The 18,367-nt window shown below is 47.3% G+C and overlaps 1 protein-coding gene and 1 long non-coding RNA gene across 2 annotated transcripts; one reads left to right on the plus strand and one right to left on the minus strand.

The window, feature by feature from the left end:
* The first annotated feature begins 96 nt into the window (after positions 1-96).
* LOC117061325 lies at positions 97-1,139 on the plus strand. The gene is made up of 2 exons (XR_004428066.1): positions 97-210; positions 1,032-1,139. It is a non-coding gene; the product is annotated as an uncharacterized LOC117061325 (long non-coding RNA).
* Positions 1,140-2,157: 1,018 nt separating this feature from the next.
* On the minus strand, positions 2,158-17,174 carry GDI1 (GDP dissociation inhibitor 1). The gene is made up of 11 exons (XM_033174091.1): positions 17,050-17,174; positions 12,570-12,677; positions 11,155-11,254; positions 10,439-10,573; positions 8,484-8,682; positions 8,002-8,133; positions 7,399-7,498; positions 6,363-6,534; positions 5,120-5,264; positions 4,139-4,193; positions 2,158-3,735 (listed from the first exon to the last, which is right to left on the minus strand). The coding sequence occupies exons 1-11, from the start codon at positions 17,092-17,094 to the stop codon at positions 3,583-3,585; spliced, it is 1,344 nt and encodes a 447-aa protein (XP_033029982.1). The 5' UTR covers positions 17,095-17,174; the 3' UTR covers positions 2,158-3,582.
* Between the last annotated feature and the right edge of the window lie 1,193 nt (positions 17,175-18,367).

Here is an 18,367-nt window from a genome sequence, read left to right on the forward strand (position 1 = left end):
CTCTCTCGGGGAGGAGTCAGTGCGTAGGACCCATTTCCGGTTCCGTGATTCGCGACGACGCGGAGTCAGCGCCCCCTAGAGGGCCGTCGCCGAGCGGACGGAAATAGTGTGGGTTATTGATCCCTTATGTATCTCTGGAGGACTCGGAGGGAAGGAAAGCGCTTGAGACAAAGTCGTACAGTGCGAGCCTGTAAATACATCTACTCAGAAGTAAGCCCCATGGAACTCAGTGAGGCTTACTCCCAGGTGTATAAGATCGTAGCCTATATAGTCTTCCCCCACCCCACCCCCATCATCCCTGATCACTGGTCCGGCTGGCTAGGGATGAGAGAAGTTGTCCAACAACAGCTGGAACATCCTCCCTCCCCAAGGTTGGGAAAGGCTGGTTTAGGCAGTCAGCCTGCTAAAAGCCCCGTTTTCTTTTTTAGTTTGCGGGGGGGGGGGAATACAGCATCCCCCTCTCCTTGCATCTTTGTCCCCACCACCTGCAGTTATTTTATGCCCTTCAAAGTTGTCACACTATCTGTTAAACGCTTTTCTTGCTAAGATGGAAGTGACTAATATAAAAATCAATGAAAATCAACAATAAAAACACAACTCGGGACAAGCTTTCCGGGGTGTGGGGGAAGGCAACACAATGCTTCCAGTTCTTCCAGAGTACTACAGGAAAGAGGACTTGCAAATCCTGTGCAGTCAAAACGTATTACATGGTGTAGAAATTAAACAAGTTAAATCTTTCCCTGCGCATCTCAAGTCTGTTGAATTTTTGTCTTTTAAAGGTACAAACATCCCAACAGAAAAGGGATTTGAACCCTGCAGGATGTGTTATCTTACCTTCATAAAAAATAACAAAAAATGGAATGTACTTTTCAGAGTACTGCAATGAAATACTGTACCTGGAAACTATACCCTTCAGAGACTATTTCCAGCAGCACCCTAAAACTTCTGAGGATTCTTTCAGGGAAGCCATGTGCTTTAAATGTATGCTGTAGATGTGATCAGTTTTATTTAAATGTTCTGATTGCATTTAGTGATTCCTGCGTACTTCTACCACACTTGCCCAGATGTGGAGAATTCTGCAATTGGCAGCTGGGAGTGAGAGCTGTGTGGATTTCCTTTTTAAAAGATCCTAGTTTGAAACCTCTTCTGTTAAGAATTTCCCACCTTTCTAAATATTGTAAACAATATTTTCATTCTACTTGAGTTGGCTCTGCAGCTCAACAGGAAATAAATGGTGCCCTCTAAATTCTTCAGTATGTAAATTTCACAGTACCTGCCCAAAAGGTTTATCCATATATGAACTGACCCAGACCCTGCAATCATCATCTGATGAGGCTCTTTTTCATGTGCCTGCTCCACAAGAGTCAACTAGAGATTTCTTCTAGAGCCTTTAATGATCATTGCTCTAGAGGGAGAATAAAAACCAGCACTCTTACTGTAAAGAGAGGCTCTCTGAGAGCAGAATTGCAGAGAAGGCCTAAGAACTCTTCACTAATTCTCCCCTGCACGTACTGCTCCTGCCCCCATATTATCTTGGCAAACAGGGTTTCTGCTCCAAGAGGAAAGGGTCATAAACTAACTGGGCCAAAAGGTCTTAGCCCAAGGTAGATGAGAGAGAAATGCATTACACCCAACTATGCGCCACACTTCTAGATACATATTAAGGGTAGTATTTTGCTAATCCCTGCACTTATCTGCTTTCAGATCTTGGTGACACACAGGGAGACTGGGGAAAGTTTGAATAATCTGATCAATTCCAACAGTTGGCTCCCTAAAACAGCAATTCTTCATTTCCTTGCTTAACTCTAAATTCTTGAAAAAATGACACTGAGCAGTAGAAAAAAGATGTGATGAAAGTCTGTAACCAGAGTTAAGCTGTGTAGGTTAAAACAAAATTCAAGTTTCATGGTTCACATGGCACTGGGCTCTCTACATTGGAATTATTTTCCAAAAAGATTTAAGCCACCAAGGCCAGGCTGTGGGGCTTCTCCAACATTCTCATTATGCCATGCCTTACATGAGATTTTTCATCCATCTCCTGAGTTTAACATGGTCTTTCTCTAGAAAAGCCTCCCTTCTCTACTTAGGAGACAGCATAAACGTGACCTCCCCATCCCTCTCATTCCCTTGGTGGTGGTACCAGACAAGAGCCAGAGCTAGACTAAGTGAATTTATTACTTTGAGACAATTGAGCAGCTGTGGGGTGGAGGGAGGTGACCCCTCATATCCCCCTAGAGTTACAGACAGATTGTTAACCATAAAGCCAGCTTTGGCAGGAAGGAAGCCTCTGACACAAAACAGACCCCAGGCCTTTTTGCTCATGCCAGGGCCTAACCGCCCCCATCCAAACCTCGTTAATTATCAGGTGTGTCAACAAAAGTTTGACCTGCTTCATTAATAAGTTACAATAAGTTACAGCAGGTGGCAGCAAGTGGAAGGGGACAGAACCACCACCCTGTCCCTATGTCCAGCACACGAGAGAGACATACACACACACACACACGCACACACACACAAATCTTCCCCCACTTTAGGCTAAAGTAACTAAGAGGGAATTGAGGTGACAAAATGGACACAAGACAAACGGAGGCCTGTGAGAACCTGAAGTGGCAAGGTGGGGGAGGGAAGGGACTGGCCAGAGGGACAACGTGTGGAAAGAGGCGGTTCAGAGGGGCCCTTCATGCCCCGCCATCCTGTAGTGCTAGTCATTCCAGCCTCTTCTCAGCATACAGAAATGAAGATTCACACTATTATCATGATAAATATGGAAAGGAAGGAGGGCTGCATTATATGTAAGCGAGGGGACGAATGTCACAAGTGAAGCAACCAAGCCAATTCACTGGGATCAGAACTGGGGGGAAAGGGGGGGGGAAATTGTGAGGCACAGAAAATAACATGGGAGCTGAGAGTAGAGAGGAGGGCAAAGTGGAAGAGATGAGGAAAGTTTGAGATTAGCAGCAGGAACAAAGGCCAAACTGCATGCTCTACGCAATTACATGCCTTTAAACCCCTGGTGTCTGCTTCTTCTAGGAACAGATTTGTGATGGGGCAACTGGAAGTGGAAAAGTGACTAGTGTGCTTACTTCTGCCCGCTTTCAGATGTGTGTTTATCCTTACATACATGCAGAGGGAAGGAGCTGCAGCAGAAGAGTGTGCCAAATCACCCCTGCCCAAGCCTGCTTTTTCCTAGAAGTTGGTAGCCAGCAGAGGTTAAATGCATGCAATTGAATATAATACAAATCCCTGTTCTATAAGAGAATGAGTCTCCAAAGAATTTCAGTTGCACCAACTCTGATGCAAACTCAGTTGTTGGGGGACGGGGAGGGGTCTTTCTCTTGTGAGCAGAAAGATAGGGAGATGCGAGTGGAAAAATAAACTAGGAATGTCTTTTCTCTCTGCGGGTTAAGGGGATTGGTCGCAATTAGGAGAAATCAATCATAGCTGAATGAATATCTGGAAGAGCCAGTCTCAGATGAGGTGTGGGGTAAAGCCAGTCCCTAGTGGGAGTATGGTCCCTTGCATGGGGAAAACCGGGGGGGGGGGGAGGATGGGGATGGGGGGAGAGAAAGAGAAGGGGAGTAGTCACTGCTCATCCTCGCCGAAGACATCATTCTGGCGCCGTTTCATGCTCTCAAAGTCAAAGGGAGCCCCTGCCATGCGCCGGTAAATGTCTTTGATGTCATCACATGTTGTCTCAAAGTGGGTGGTGGCATCATACGACCGTGAGCAGAATACCTGCGGGGGAAACAGGCAAGAAAAACCACAGGTGCATGAGATGGGCAATGGAAGATAAAGAAGCCAGGAAGAAGAAGAAGAGTTTGGATTTGATATCCCGCTTTATCACTACCCGAAGGAGTCTCAAAGCGGCTCACATTCTCCTTTCCCTTCCTCCCCCACAACAAACACTCTGTGAGGTGAGTGGGGCTGAGAGACTTCAGAGAAGTGTGACTAGCCCAAGGTCACCCAGCAGCTGCATGTGGAGGAGCGGAGATGCGAACCCAGTTCACCAGATTACGAGTCTGCTGCTCTTAACCACTACACCACACTGGATCTTCTTTAAAGCCAGCTATGGACCATGCAGTAATGCTCTCCCTTCTCTAAAACACTTCGGAATACCAAATATATTGCGGAATCTCACCTGACTTTCAGTTCCATCATCGGTAGGCTCATATATGTCACTGATGGCCACAAACCTATTAAAAAGGAAATATGCTTATGAAAATCTTAAGGGTTTGAAATATGTTTGAGACAAGCTTCACTCCCCACACATTGGTTTTGCCATTTCTGGTCAAACAGGCTTTGAAAGTTTTTGAAATAATACAGAGTAACCTGCAAACTCTGTTTACCACAGGCAAAAATGAGATTCACACATACACCAGCAGTGATCCCTCTCTCAAAGCCGTTTCTCTGTTCCTTGCTACTGAGTTGCTGACTCAACCTTGCAGCTTGAAGAGCCATGAATTGGAGGGCCTAGTTAGCCCAAGGTCTCTACCCCCAAAGTCTTTGTTTCCAGTCTCAGCATCTTTCAGCAGGCCCTCTTCTATTAATTTATTTGAGCTTTTATCCAGCATAAACCTGTTTTAAACTTTCTATGTAATCTTGCATCTCCCTGTCTTGTTTCCTTCTATCTCATCATAGCCTCATTTATTTTTCTTTTGTTAAACTGTTTTCTTATTCTATTCTAGTGTCTTGATTGTACCATTTCAGACTGCAAGTTGGGCTTGCATGAGGGAACATGCTCATAGAAAACTAGCATGTTAGGGAGTGACTAGGCTAGAATCTTCCTGCCATCATTTTTAAGAATCTGGAACAGCAGTCACTCACCCACAGTCCAGATATTAGTGATTGCTGCATCTCTTGTCCTTGGATTTTCCTTCTTTACCCTATGTGGAAAATCTCCTAAATAACCATCTTTAGCTACCTTGAATGAAATGCAGCTGTGCCCAAGTATCTGAAGCCCCTTGTTATGTGTGTCCCCATTCCCTATCCTTTTCGATTGTGAACTGTAGGCAGGAAGTTCTGTGTCCTAAAGCAGAAATTGTGTCCTACGGCAATAATAATCCTAATCCTAATCCTAGAGACTAGTTCTGTTCCTCATGTTTTCCCCTGGCCCACTCACTTTTGGTCGACAGGCTCAAGAAGTTCGAGGGCTGGCTGCACTTCATTCTCAGGAGAATCCGTCTCCACAGTAGTGCTGACAATGGCAATGTACTTGCCCTGCGCAGCCACATTGTGGGCAGAGGAGATCAGGCAGACATAGATATCTGGGTAGGGAGGCAAAGGAAAGGGTCACAAGCCTGGTGGAAAACAGCCCAAGCTAAGCAGCCCCCCACCCCAACACATACACCGTACCAACATTATCTTATACAGGATGCCAGAGGATAAGAGTATGTGTTTTTGTAACAAAGGAAAGGACGGTAGCTCAGTGGCTGTAAAGTCCTCTGCCTGAAACCCTGGAGAGTTAGCATTAGTCATTGTTGTAATCCCGGGCCACCATGAAGTTCACTTGGACCACCCTAGTCCACAGAATTGTTACAAGATACAGAACTGGAAAAAATGTGAGCATTATAATGATCTTGGTACACTTCATATTGGGGATAGGGCAGGGGTTGGCAAAGGAAGGGCCGCAGGCCGGATCTGGCCCAATTGTCCTCTGGATCCAGCCCGCAAATGGTTCTGCAATCGCCACTTGGATCGGCACGATCACCATTTCCCCCCATTTTTTTTCGGGCGCCATTTTTTGTGATTTCCCCCCTCCCTCCCCCACTGCAGCGGCTTCTCCTCCCTCCACCCTCCCTCTTCCTGGCTTCTCCCCACCCTGTGGAGGAAGGGGGCTGGGCTGTGATAGGAAGTCTTGCCGCCCGCCCACCAGCCTCTCCCCATTGCCGGCTGTGGGCTGGAGATTGACACACCTGCTGGCCCCACGCCTGGCACCCGGGAAAGCTGGCACAAAAAGGAGAGGCGCCGCTGCCACCGCCAACTCCCAAACACAGGCAAATCGACGGAGGAGGTAGGCAGGGGGAGGGGAGGGGCTGGGGGAGAGAGGGAAGCCCCCTCCGTTGCGTGTGTACTCCCCTGTGCACAGTCCGGCCCGTCACTAGGTCTGGGGGACGGTGAACTGGTCCCCTCAAAAAAGAAAAAAAGTTTGCTGAGTCTGTGGCCCTCAAAGATGTCGCTGGACTCCCCACTCCCATCAATCCCAAATATCATGGCCAATGGTCAGGGATAATGGGCCACTGGTGCTGAAGAGCCACTGGTCCTGTCCCAACTGCATATGACACTGTGGAAGAAGCCCCCAAACATTAAATCCTGCCTCCCCTTGCCCCAACTCTACCCAGAGCCCCATATCCGCCTGTACTCACCAGATTTGCGCCCCACTTGGTTCTGGGGGATGATGATTTGACAGGAGTTAGAGTCATTGGTGCCACGGATAGGGTGGCTCAGGATGCAGATGACACGCACCACCTTCCCTGCCGGGCGCACCCGATCTGGCACATAGCTGGGGTCGCAGATCAACTGCTTGCAGCGTGCCACCTGGAGTGGGGGAGTAAACATTATGTAGAGGGACACTGGCAGCGCACAAGACCTCCTTGGATGTTACTCCATGCAGTTACAGGTTCGAAAGGCCCAAGTGTATAACTAAGAAGCTTGGCAGAAAGATGGTATATAAATTCAAAATAAATAAATAAAACAGAACAAAATGCTCCCTCCCCAAATTATACTCCTGAAATGAAAGGGGGCGGGGAACTTGAGAAGCCAGAACTGGATTTTTGTATGAAATGACTTTAAGATCAGTTCTGATGCTGAAAATAAATTCCAAGGTGCATCTTGTACGCTCACCTCTGAGGCACTATTTTGCACAGCTAGCTCTGTTTGGTGGATCTCTGGGATTCCGGTAATCTTCCAGAAACCTTATGTTTTCCCATCTCTGCCCTTGCCCATATTGCTTGTCCTGATTCGAGCTGGCAAAGTATGCAACAGAATTGCCATGCAGCACAAGTGCTTGCTAGGTTGTGCTGCCTTAGACTGCATTGGGAGGAATCACTTGTTTGAATTTGTCCCCGTATCAAAAGCAACCAGCCAAAGATAGACTAGGTTTACCTCACAAGCCACATGCTCAGGCAGGAGAAAGGATGATTCCCCATTCCAATTGCTGCCAATCCACATGGACTAACAGAATCAGCTTGCAGACAGAGAAGGTGGGGGGAAAGTGGACCCTGGATGCAGATGAACAACGGTAACTCAAGCCTCTTGAAACAGGCAGTACCTCTTTAAAAGCCAGGTACTTCACTTACGGAACAGTCTTCCGAGCACCATTGCTCCCAGGGTGTAACTTGAGACATCCCCTTCCCAGCCTTTCTACCATAGAGGGGTGAAAGGTCACCTTCCCAGTCTCACCTCGCCTTCAGATTTGACCCCGATGACCTTGCCACCTTCCATGACAATCTCATCCACTGGCTTGTTGAGCATGTAGGTGCCACCATAGATGGCGCTGAGCCTGAGGACATGAGACGGGTGGGTGAAGGGCACTGACCAAAACAGACCACGCCCTCCTCAACCCCAACACACACCTCATGCAGTTGTCCCTTATGCTTGTGAAAGCATGCAGGTGTGATCTATCAAAAAGCGATCAAGGGGTTCAAGTTTCTGTGCTCATCACATACATTTGTTTCTCCCTTGGAGTAACATTCATGTTTCCTTGTACAGAATGTAAATGGGTCCATCACCCCAGAAAACTAGAGAACTCTGCAAAATCTTAGATACCAAGTTCAGAATAAAGCATATACATTTATGCAGATTTTGCATATAACCTATTTGAACAGCTCACATGTAAGAGCTCAGAGTCTCAATATCTTGGAACAGAACTGGGTGGTGGTGGTGGTGGCGGAAATAATAACTGTGACTGGACTCCATGCCGTTTCTTTCCACTGGTCTAAGGATGAGAAGTGGATCCAAGGCAGGAGTTGCCCCACGTACTTGGTGCCCTAGGAGATGGCATACCTGGCAAAGCCCTGGGGTAGTTCACCCAGACCATAAAGTGGGTAGAGATAGGGACTCTTCCCATAGCGGGCCAGGGATTCACTGTACAGTTTGATGCGGTTGATGGTCTCCAAGCAGGGCTGATCCAAGTAGCTGTGAAAAGAGGAAACAACCTGCCTCAGTCCCACCAAGAATGAACAACAGGCAGCAGAGGACAAGACAATAAGGGAAAGATCAGGGCTGTCTTGTGGGCCTGAGGGAGCCAATGGCCACTTCCCCGTTTCTGCAGGGGAAGGGGAGAGTCCATAATTTTTCATAGGAGTTTTCCTTGGGCATCTCCCCTGGCCTGCCCTGTTTCTAACAGGCCAATGTTGGACACCAGACTGTCCTCCAGGTCACTCTCAGCTGACAAGAAGCTACTAAAATAACTACAGGACGTGGCACAGCTACATAGCCAGGGGGCATGGGAAAAGCTGCACTCCCTGTTAGCATCAGCTACTCACTCATCGGTGCGGTAGAGTGCCAGCGCATGGCCTGTGAAGTCAATGACATCCTGGCCCAGGTCAAAACGTCGATAGACCTCGCGCATTGTGGTGCCGTGAGGATCCACCCCTTCCAATGTCTTTGAGTCATTCTCATCAAAGTTTGCCACAAACACCAGGAACTTACGGAAGCGCCGCTTCTCAAACATGCCCATGAGATCTAAAGGAGGGAGATGGGTTGGAATAGAGGCAGCACACTGGAGAGTCAACATTGAATTACGAGGGCCCTGGCTCAATGGAAGAGCATGTTTTGCACTAGGAAGGTACCAAGTTGAATCCCAGGCATCTCCAGCTAAAAGGATCTCAGGTGACAGGGTGCCACCAACAGAGTACAAGTTCAACATCTTCAAGGAAGGAGAGAGGGAGAGGGTGCTTCCAAACTTGGAGAAGAGTGGTGTAAAGGTTGGCATCATGTCACTCCCTGGGCTCCAAAATTTTAGGTAACACTTAGAATGAATAAATTGTGGCAAAAATGTTCCAATTTAGGGCAAGCAATCCCATCTTGTAAACTGCATGCCAATAAATAAAGGTAAAGGTAAAGGTAAAGAGACCCCTGACCATTAGGTCCAGTCGTGTCTGACTCTGGGGTTGCGGCACTCATCTCGTATTAATGGCCGAGGGAGCTGGCATACAGCTTCTGGGTCATGTGGCCAGCATGACTAAGCCGCTTCTGGCGAACCAGAGCAACACACAGAAACGCCATTTGCCTTCCCGCCGGAGCGGTACCTATTTATCTACTTGTACTTTGACATGCTTTCGAATGGCAATAAATAATGTGGGTCAAATAATCAAAAGGCACCTGTGAGCTCAAGTCCTCACCCACAGAGAAGGCTGCCCAATAGAAATCCCTCTGCACCCTTCCTTCCTCTCAGCCTCTTCTGGGGGTGGGTAGTCCTGTTGTGTCTCTACACCGGGCGTGATTAAGATCAGTCAGTCACTCCTGATGTGGTGACGTGGTGATGCAGCAGAATTACCTGCCCCTCAAAGGATGCATGTCCATAGCAGTGACTCAGACACACAGGGCACAGGCCCCTCCAAGAGCAGGCCGTTCTCAAAGAGCAAAGTTTTTCAGGTGCAAAGACTGAACCATACCTCCAACTTTAGGGGTTTTTTGGGGGGGGGGGGCTCAGTTATTAGAAGTTTTTAAAACTCTAGAATTATCTTGCCAATGTCCTTATTATGGATTCCTTTAAATTATTTTATAGTCATTTAGCACCATAGGTGGAATTCAGCACCGACGTAAGTAATCATTCCGTCAGCACAAGCATTTTGGCTTGCTAGGTGGAATGATCCCCGCTCTTCTCCCCAGATATGCTGTTTGAAGGGTTCTCTGAAGCCCAGGGGAAGGAGATCAGGGGAAGCCCTGGTGCACAAGTGGAAGTCCTTCCACGTAGCTTTTGCTTGTGGGACTCATTAGTTCAACCCTGCCCAAAATGCTTTGTCTGCTTCCTTGAGATTCCATTATCTACTATATAGTTTGAAAAGTTGTTTGTCTGTTTGCTATGTGTTTAGATATCTCTCATGGTATTGTAACTAAATTTTGCACGATGGTTCCTGAGATCAAGGAGCAGGTTCTTGTTAGTGTCTGACTATAACTGGATGCCATTTTTAATCAAGATGGTGGACGGAAGTTTTCAAAACTACACCAATCCTTTAGTTTCTTAAATTTCTGAGCAGTATTGGCAACGAGGCTGCTAGTTGCATTATAAAGCAATTTATTTTAAAATAAAATTAATGCAGATAAGTATAGATATGAAGGTAAATGCAAACACTGAGGATCTGAGTTTGTCTCTTAATGAATGTTTCATTGCATGTTACTTTTTTGTACACCAGTAATATATATTTACCACAAAAGGAATACAAAGGTCCCTGTGAGCCAGACACAGTAGAGTTTTGCAATAAATAGGCTCACTTACTGGATGCCAGAGCCTCTGTCTCGGTCGACGGCACTTTGTAGATCTTTCCTGCCTTGTAGACAAAGCTGCCTTCCACCACTTTGAAGTCTAGATAGCGTGTCACTTCCGTATACAGCAGCATTTTCACCAGCTGGCCTGCGTTGGGGAAGGAAAGCCTCATTTAGAGCCCTTCTACCTGCCACCATAGATAAGGGATGCATTATATAGAGAGGCAGGATGAAGGTACATGAGACCCGCCACTTTCTTGATGGTAAAGAGGTTTGGGTCTGACCAGTGTTTGGACAGGGAACCTCCGAGGACTATTTGTATACCACCTTAGGTTCCATAATGAAAGAAATCCGGGACAGAAAAGTAAATAAAATGCATCCAGTACAAATGTTCACAGCAAATGATAGGTGAATAAGAGGGGAAAATGCTTGCCAGATAAATGTGTGTAGAGCATACAGGCAGAGCTGTGGGGTGTGAAGGACAGAGCTCCATCAACTGCAGAAGGCCACTTTTGGCTGCTTGTTCTTCAGTGCCCGCCAATGATATGCAAAGTCCAGGCCCATTTCAATGAGCCCAGACATCTCTCGATACTATTATGTGGGCCTGTCCTGTGCCACTATGGATTGTCCTTCTAAAGTGATTCTTCAAGCTCATCTCACCCCTTTTTGAGTAAAACAAATGACATCTCTGGCAAATAGACCAATGAGACAACAAGGGCATGGACTTACCATTGGCCATGAGGAATTTGGGGATAAGGTCAACATTCCAGTCCCGGCCACGCCCCATAGATTCAGGGGGGCCATCACAAATCTCAAAGCGCTTGTAGAGCTGGTAGTTGAGGAAAAACAGTACATCACACAAACTCATTCAGACAGGGCACTTCAATTAGAATAGACGTATTAGCCTAACATAAATGTATCAGCGCAACCAAAATGCAGGAGGAGAATCTATCTCAGCTGTATCAGTCAGAGAGGAGTAGATTCAAAAACGAGACCAGGATACTGCAGGAAGTAGCCCATCACCCCAAACCACTTCTCCTATCTTCCAGGCTCCCTAGTGCAAGTTATCAATGAAACACTAGAACTGGCATGCAAACATTTACTTTGCCTTTTCACGCAGGTGAAAGGTGTGTGGCTGGAAGGATTCTGGGATGTGAAAAGATGCCGAATAGAATAACAATGTTACTACATATTTATATCACACTTTTCCTGAGCACTGTTCAGGGTGGATTTGATTTAAATCACAATTTAAATAACAATTTAAATCACTAGTCAGTAAGACTTGATTTAAATCATTTTTTAAAAAAAGAAAGACTCATTCTTGCTGGTACAATCTTAATCTTTATAACCAGATGAAGGTTTCATTTTTGGAATAATGAATTTTCAGAGAAGTTTTCACAGTTATATCAAAAAATTACTGATTTGGTTATACTATTAGAAATACATTGACAGATAATTATGAAATTATGGTGAGGTTTAATAAGTTAACTGTTTATATTTGGACAACTTTTCTGCTGTACTTTATTGGAAGGAGAAAAATAATCATTTCCCTAACAACAACATTTTATTTAACTAAAACAATAACATTATAACATATGCATCGATGTTTGTTAACTAATGTGGTTAAACAATTTTTTAAAAAAACAACAACCTTAGACTGAGTTTTAGCACACATGAAAAACTTAAAACAAATCCTTATTTCCTGATGAATAGTCTTTGGACTATAATGTAACTTAAATAGAAAACTATCTTTATAAAGATTTTTCCTCCAAAAGCATTTTATTTTAAAAATCCAATTTACATTTAAAAAAATCTTATTTAAATCAAAAAAATTAAAAAAAATCTGATTTAAATTTTAAAATCAGATTATTTCTTTAAAAATAATAATTGATTTTTATCCACCCTGGAATTGTTCAAAGCACTTTGCATACATTATCACAGAAAGCCTTACAAGAAAGGGGGAATTACACCCTTACCACAGGTAAGGGAGTGGGATCAACAGGGAATGCCTTGGTTCAAGCTTGAGTTCAGGGCTGAAGAGAGATTTTAAATGGGAGATTTCCCACCTTAGCCATCAGAGCACACGTTCTCTTAGAACTACTCCAACAGAGGTATAAACATGCCCTATGTTCCTGGTTCCTTACCTCTTCCAAGGGAGTAATTGATGAGCTCTCGCCCCCGTAGTATGGATTCCGGTCCATGTGCAGGACCTTCTTGCCGTTCACAGACATGATTCCAGAAAGGATACATTCCTAGGACAGAAGGTGAGCAGGGTTATAGATGCCCTACAACATTTGTTCAAAGTATGTCCCCACAGCATGGTGGGGTTTCACAGTGCAGGGTTGGGGAACCTGTGGCTCTTCCAATGCTGTTGCACTCCAACTCTCAACAGCCGTAGCCAGCGCAAAAAAAAAATGTCCCAACCACACCCGGACCAAAGAGGACAAGCAACCAGATTTTATTTCTTTATTGGTGAACAGTAGGTTACATCAGCAAGAGATATCCAGGAACACTCCCTGCTAACTAGATGTCTAGGGAACCTACGACTGCAGACCTATGCTCTGTCTCAGATAGATAGCTCTTTCTTGAGCAACGGAGGGGGGGGGGGATTCCATGTGATTTCGAAGCCACGACCCCCTCTGGGAGCTTTGCAGGCTCTCTAGGCTCCAGGACCTCCTTTGGCTGTTCTCTTGTCTCCTGCTCCTTTCCCCCTTGCTCTGGGTGCCCAGTCTCCTGCTCCTGACCCCCTTCTTTCTCTTCTGCTGGCAGCTGCCTCACAGGTGCTACAGAACCCCACAACCCACTAGTCCCTTCCCCCTGGATCCTCCTCCTCCCACTCTGTCTTCTGCCTGCACATCCCCCCCCCACTCCAGTACCCATTCCTGCCACCAATGCTCAGGGATACTGGGAGATGTCCCAGAACACCAGGAGGACCACAGATTTCTCCACCCGTTTTACATATAGTCCTGGTGGATCAAAATCAACACAAAAAGCAGGTTAAGAAGTACACACGTTTATGTCAAGAAGGGGAATAAGCCTGAGGTTGTTATTTCACCATGCTGTGCCACTGTGGGCTCCAAACCAGTATTCAGGGGTGCTCAATTACAAACAGAGGAGCTGACACCAGGCAGAAACTGGTCTCAAGGAAGTTTGGGGAAATGACAAGGGTTTCTGCACAAACAGAATCCATGGCAAGACTTGTACTGGGATTTTAGGGGTAGACAGCTACGGTGAAACTTACAAGGGCTTAGGAGCCAAAGCTAAGTTCTGTAGAATGCTCTTGTTGGTTTCACCTCAGCAGCTTACAGCTGTAATAAATACTCAAGGCAAAGTCTAGTTAGTGTCTAGCTGCTGTTGGGTGGGTAGATTTATGGATGGGCGAGAGAGAACGGGAAGCTCAAAAGGGAGATTATCTACTCTCCCTGGCTGGATTCCACACCACCGCGGTAACACATGGATACCTGAATTCACCAATTCCTTTGTGAAGCACATAGGTAAAGGTAAAGGGACCCCTGATGGTTAGGTCCAGTCGCGGACGACTCTGGGGTTGCTTGGCTCATCTCGCTTTACTGGCTGAGGGAGCTGGCGTACAGCTTCCGGGTCATGTGGCCAGCATAACTAAGCTGCTTTCTGGCAAACCAGAGCAACGCACGGAAACGCCGTTTACCTTCCCGCCAGAGCAATACCTATTTATCTACTTGCACTTTGATGTGCTTTCGAACTGCTAGGTTGGAAGGAGCAGGGACCGAGCAATAGGAGCTCACCCCGTCGCGGGGATTCGAACTGCCAACCTTCTGATCGGCAAGCCCTAGGCTCTGTGGTTTAACCCACAGCGCCACCCGCGTCCCTGTGAAGCACATAGCAACATGCAAATTCCTATATAATCCATCCCACACGCATAATTTCAACCAATTAAAGTTATTTGTTTTCAGTTTTCAGAGTGGCAGGATATTTGGCCACAAGAAGGTAGCAATCATGCTGTTCCTGCCATGCAGGTGGTAGACAATCTGTGCCCTAATTTCATGCAGTAACTGGACCCTCCCCCAGCAGCCTACTGGAAGGGGGAGGGGAGAGAAAGAGAGGGGTGGGGTGGCAGAGAGGGAAAGACTGTAATGCAAGCACAAGCCTTATTATTTCAGCTCTGTGAAAGTTCCCAAAGCAATTGCATAATGCATTATGCACTATTCAATAGGCTCCTGGGAAATACATGCAACTCCATTCCACAATCATCTCTACTAGCTGTAGAAGAAATTACATTTCATTATAAGACTGAAATTCAGTGCAAGGGAAATAGTGGATGATCCCTAAAACAGAAATGCTTCCATAAATAGGATATCTGGATACCACTTCACAGATGAATACTAACTGCATGTTTGCTGTATTCTGAACTCGTCATTTGAAAATGTGCTTCTGTATTACAGACTTAAAACTGGCTGAATAGTTATTCTCTCCCTTTCAGGAAACCATAGTTCTACCAGGAGGACTAGAGACTAGTCAACAGAGAATACTTTAGGAAACACTCTCACTTAAGCTACAGCTCCATGGCAGTTAAAATAAGTTTGTGTGAATGTTAATGCATTACAAGTGGTGAAAGAGAGCAGCTTGCTTGCTACAAGAGGATGAACAGTTTCTCATGGGATATCAATTCGGATCCATCTAAGGACAAGCCTGGTTTGGGAGGCTAAGGTTGGGAGGAGGAGCGGAAAACATTTTTTCCTTAACAGATTCTGTCTTAATTGCAGCTCCATAACACAAGATAGGCTGGTTTTTTCCATAGTGAAGGCTCAGAGTTCAATGGAAGAGCATTCTTTTGCATACAAGAGGTTCTGGATTCAATCCCTGGCATCTCCACTTAAGAGCTAGAAACTAGAACTAGACAATCCAATGGTCAGGCCCATTATAGGGCTGTTTCCTATGTTCCAGAAACATGGGAAATTCAGTTTAGCCCCTACCAGATAGGGCTGCATGCAGAAGATTGAGAAAAAGCTGTGCGTGTGATGAATCAGAAAACATCATCCTTCTAAATTATAATTTCAGGGGGGAATGGAGCATGAACAGGGCAGAGCAGACAGTGCTCTCCACACTAAGGCCAGGAAATCACAAGAAAAAGAAGGGAGGGAGCTTGGAAAGACGCCAAACTGAGAGCTGCATCCCTTTGACGTTCCTGGGGAGAGGAGAGATAGAACAGAAATTAAGTTCTGCAAAACGCAATTAATCTGCAGAAATGTAGTTATTTCTGTAATTACACTGTAATGTGTAAAGAGGGACAGGTCAGTATTGGGGTGGTGATGGTTAACATTCCCCTGTCAGGAGTAGGAGCAGGGAGAAAGTTTCTTTTAACTCTGGGGAGAGAGAAAAGTTCGTTCAGTTCTACTGAAAACCATAGATGGCCCAAAGCCAAGCTGATATAGTAAGAAGACACAGGGCTGCTAAGGAGCCTTGAAAGAAAAAAGACCAGGAAAGAAACCTTAACATCATGGAGACTGCAAGCGAGAAACAATACAGTACGTGCTTCCTAGACTGCAAGGAATTGCAAGGGGAGATGCAGACTAACTACCTAAGAAAAGAAGGAGAAGCATTTCCTTTAGTGGAGCAGATTTCTTCTTTATAAATAAGCTTAAAAGTTCAGAATGGGGAAAACACTGGCAGGGGGCTGCATCCATGAAAAAAACTAGGAAACTGCATACAGTAGATGCAACGTTTACCTCTGCACTTTGACCACATCTGCAGTAGGTACAGGGGCGCTCAGGACCAGGCGTAGAACACCCTGCGCTTTAGACCCTTCAACCTTGGGCACTGAAGGGGCAGACGGTTCACATTGGGACTGCAGGATTTGGAAGTACTGTACAGTGAAAGGGCTGCACTGGAAGAGCTCGAAGGGATGCTGCTGAAGGGTTGTGGGGGGCATAAGGAGCACAGGAACTGCAGCAGCAGCACCCTCCCCCTATTGAGATGTAAAAGAGGAAAGGGTTGCTAACCGACCAGAAAACACACACAACTGGCCTGCCCCTTTGAACACCCTGTAGCTCGATCTGAACAAGTCGCAATAAATACGGTTTTCCTGCATTGTCACAAGGCACTGCTAGGTGCACAGCAGCCGAAACGAGCTGATGGCTTGGCAACCCCAGAATGAAGGAGGGGCGCTGGGTGGGATGAAGGGCCGGGAAAGGGTGCGAGCAAATGGGCGCCCATCGCTTTCACGCGTTCAGAGGGCGGCTGATGGCGACGCGTTGCATCAGATGAGTTGCAAGCGGGGGCTAAAACGCGCCTGCCGTCCAAGGCGGAGGGGATGCCGGGGGAAACGGAGCGGTGCAAAGAAGCAGCAGCAGCACGGAAGCAGAGAGAAAAGGCGCAATTATGTGCGGAAGGGGTCGGCTGCTTCTGCTTCTGGAGCTGCGTTGCTGCAACGAGAAAGGCCTCGTGGGCTGCGGGGAATTGCAAACCCCGCCCGGACATGGCAGGGATGCTGTTGCTGCTGATGGAGAGGGAGGGATGCAGGAGGCTGCAGCAGCGGGAGAGCACGGGATGCAGGAGCAGCAAGGCGAACGCGGCTGCTGCTGCTGCTGAGCGACGGCGGGGCGGGAAGGGTTGCAAAGGCGGGGGGCGGGCGGGGTGGACACTCACTGTCAGGCCGGTGCCCAGCACGATCACGTCGTAGGCCTCGTCCATGGTGCCGGGTGCGGAGCCGCCGCCGCCGCCGCCGCCCGACCCCCCCGCCCCGAGCGGAGCCAAGATGGGGCCGCAGCACTGGCAGCCCGGAGAAGGATCCCTCCGCCGAAAACGAGTTCCGGCAGAGGGATCCCTCCGCCACCGGGAACCGCCCCGCCGAGGTCCTTCTCCAAAAGCTCTATGTGTCGCGAACGGCGGGTGGGCGGGAGGGAGAGGAGTGGAGAGGCGAAAGCACCTCTCCTTTCTCAGTCCCGATAGTGCCTCCGCGAGAGAGAGGATGCACACAACAAAACGAGATCCGGCTCTGCTGCTGCTCTTTCTTTTTCTGTCATTGCAGGTGGGGGGGGGAGGAAGGAGAAGCGCGCAAACCCAGCGGACCCCCCCAATCTCTCGTCCCCATGGCAACCGTTACAGCACCATCAGGTTCTTGCATCCGCCTCAGATAAACAAAACCCCTATTGCTGAGAGGAAGCGAAAAGGAAAACTCCCTCAGTCCGCCCAGCCAGTGGAGAGTTTGTCAGTCGCGGCGTGAAAAGTCATCCTCCTCGCCCTCCCCCCGCGAAACAAGCGCCCCCCCCCGCCCTGAAACGGCCCCAGATAAAAGGAAATCCCTTCGAAACTTATTCTCGGGGCTTGGAGGGGTTACTCCCGCTAAGGCAAAGGTTGGTCAAGGTGGGAGCCCATTGCTGAGGGGGATGAAGAAGGTGCCAACTTGAGGGGGTGCCAACTTGAATAAAATATGGGGGGGGGCAGGTAAGCCTCGCCCAGTCGATCACATGACGCAATGCACGCACACTATTTGAATGGCAATGCCCATCAACTTGGGGAGGGTAAAAGGCCCCCTCAAATATTTTTTGGGGGGGCCGAGGGTCGACGCCCCTGGACCCTAGGAGTTGACTCCTATGGGTGCTATTTCAGTGTCTTATCGCTGCTATCCCTTATGATTAGGTCTAGGGAAAATCCTGTTATTAAAACGGGCCCAGCTGCTCTACTTTCCTCGCTTTGAAGGCCCGCAACCCCCCCCCCCGCCCCCGCCTCATGACGTGTGCAATGGAGAATAGAGATCTTGTTACTTTTCCACTGTATTGCTAAAAAAGGAATTTAGGGCAGGGTAGTTAGCATCGTCTCACAGCTTTGCAAAAGCGAGGAGAGTTATATTGTCATAATTCTTCCATCCGAATCAACACAAACAGAAAGGGACAACAGCCCATTCTCCTTGTCATTCAATCATTTTCTTCGTAGCCAAGTCCATCTTCAAATAAGCATCCTGGGG

This window comes from Lacerta agilis, chromosome 16 (genome assembly GCF_009819535.1).
Source record: "Lacerta agilis isolate rLacAgi1 chromosome 16, rLacAgi1.pri, whole genome shotgun sequence".
Taxonomy (NCBI): Eukaryota; Metazoa; Chordata; class Lepidosauria; order Squamata; family Lacertidae; genus Lacerta; species Lacerta agilis.

What these genes read in the sequence shown, in the direction of transcription:
- GDI1 (XM_033174091.1), bottom strand. Translation starts at nt 17,094, where the DNA reads ATGGACGAGGCCTACGACGTGATCGTGCTGGGCACCGGCCTGACA. An exon ending in CTACCCCAGGGCTTTGCCAG is followed by an intron (nt 7,499 to 8,001) that starts GTATGCCATCTC and finishes TCATGTCCTCAG; the next exon opens with GCTCAGCGCCATCTATGGTG. An exon ending in CTTGAGCCTGTCGACCAAAA is followed by an intron (nt 4,194 to 5,119) that starts GTGAGTGGGCCA and finishes CCTTTTTAATAG; the next exon opens with GTTTGTGGCCATCAGTGACA.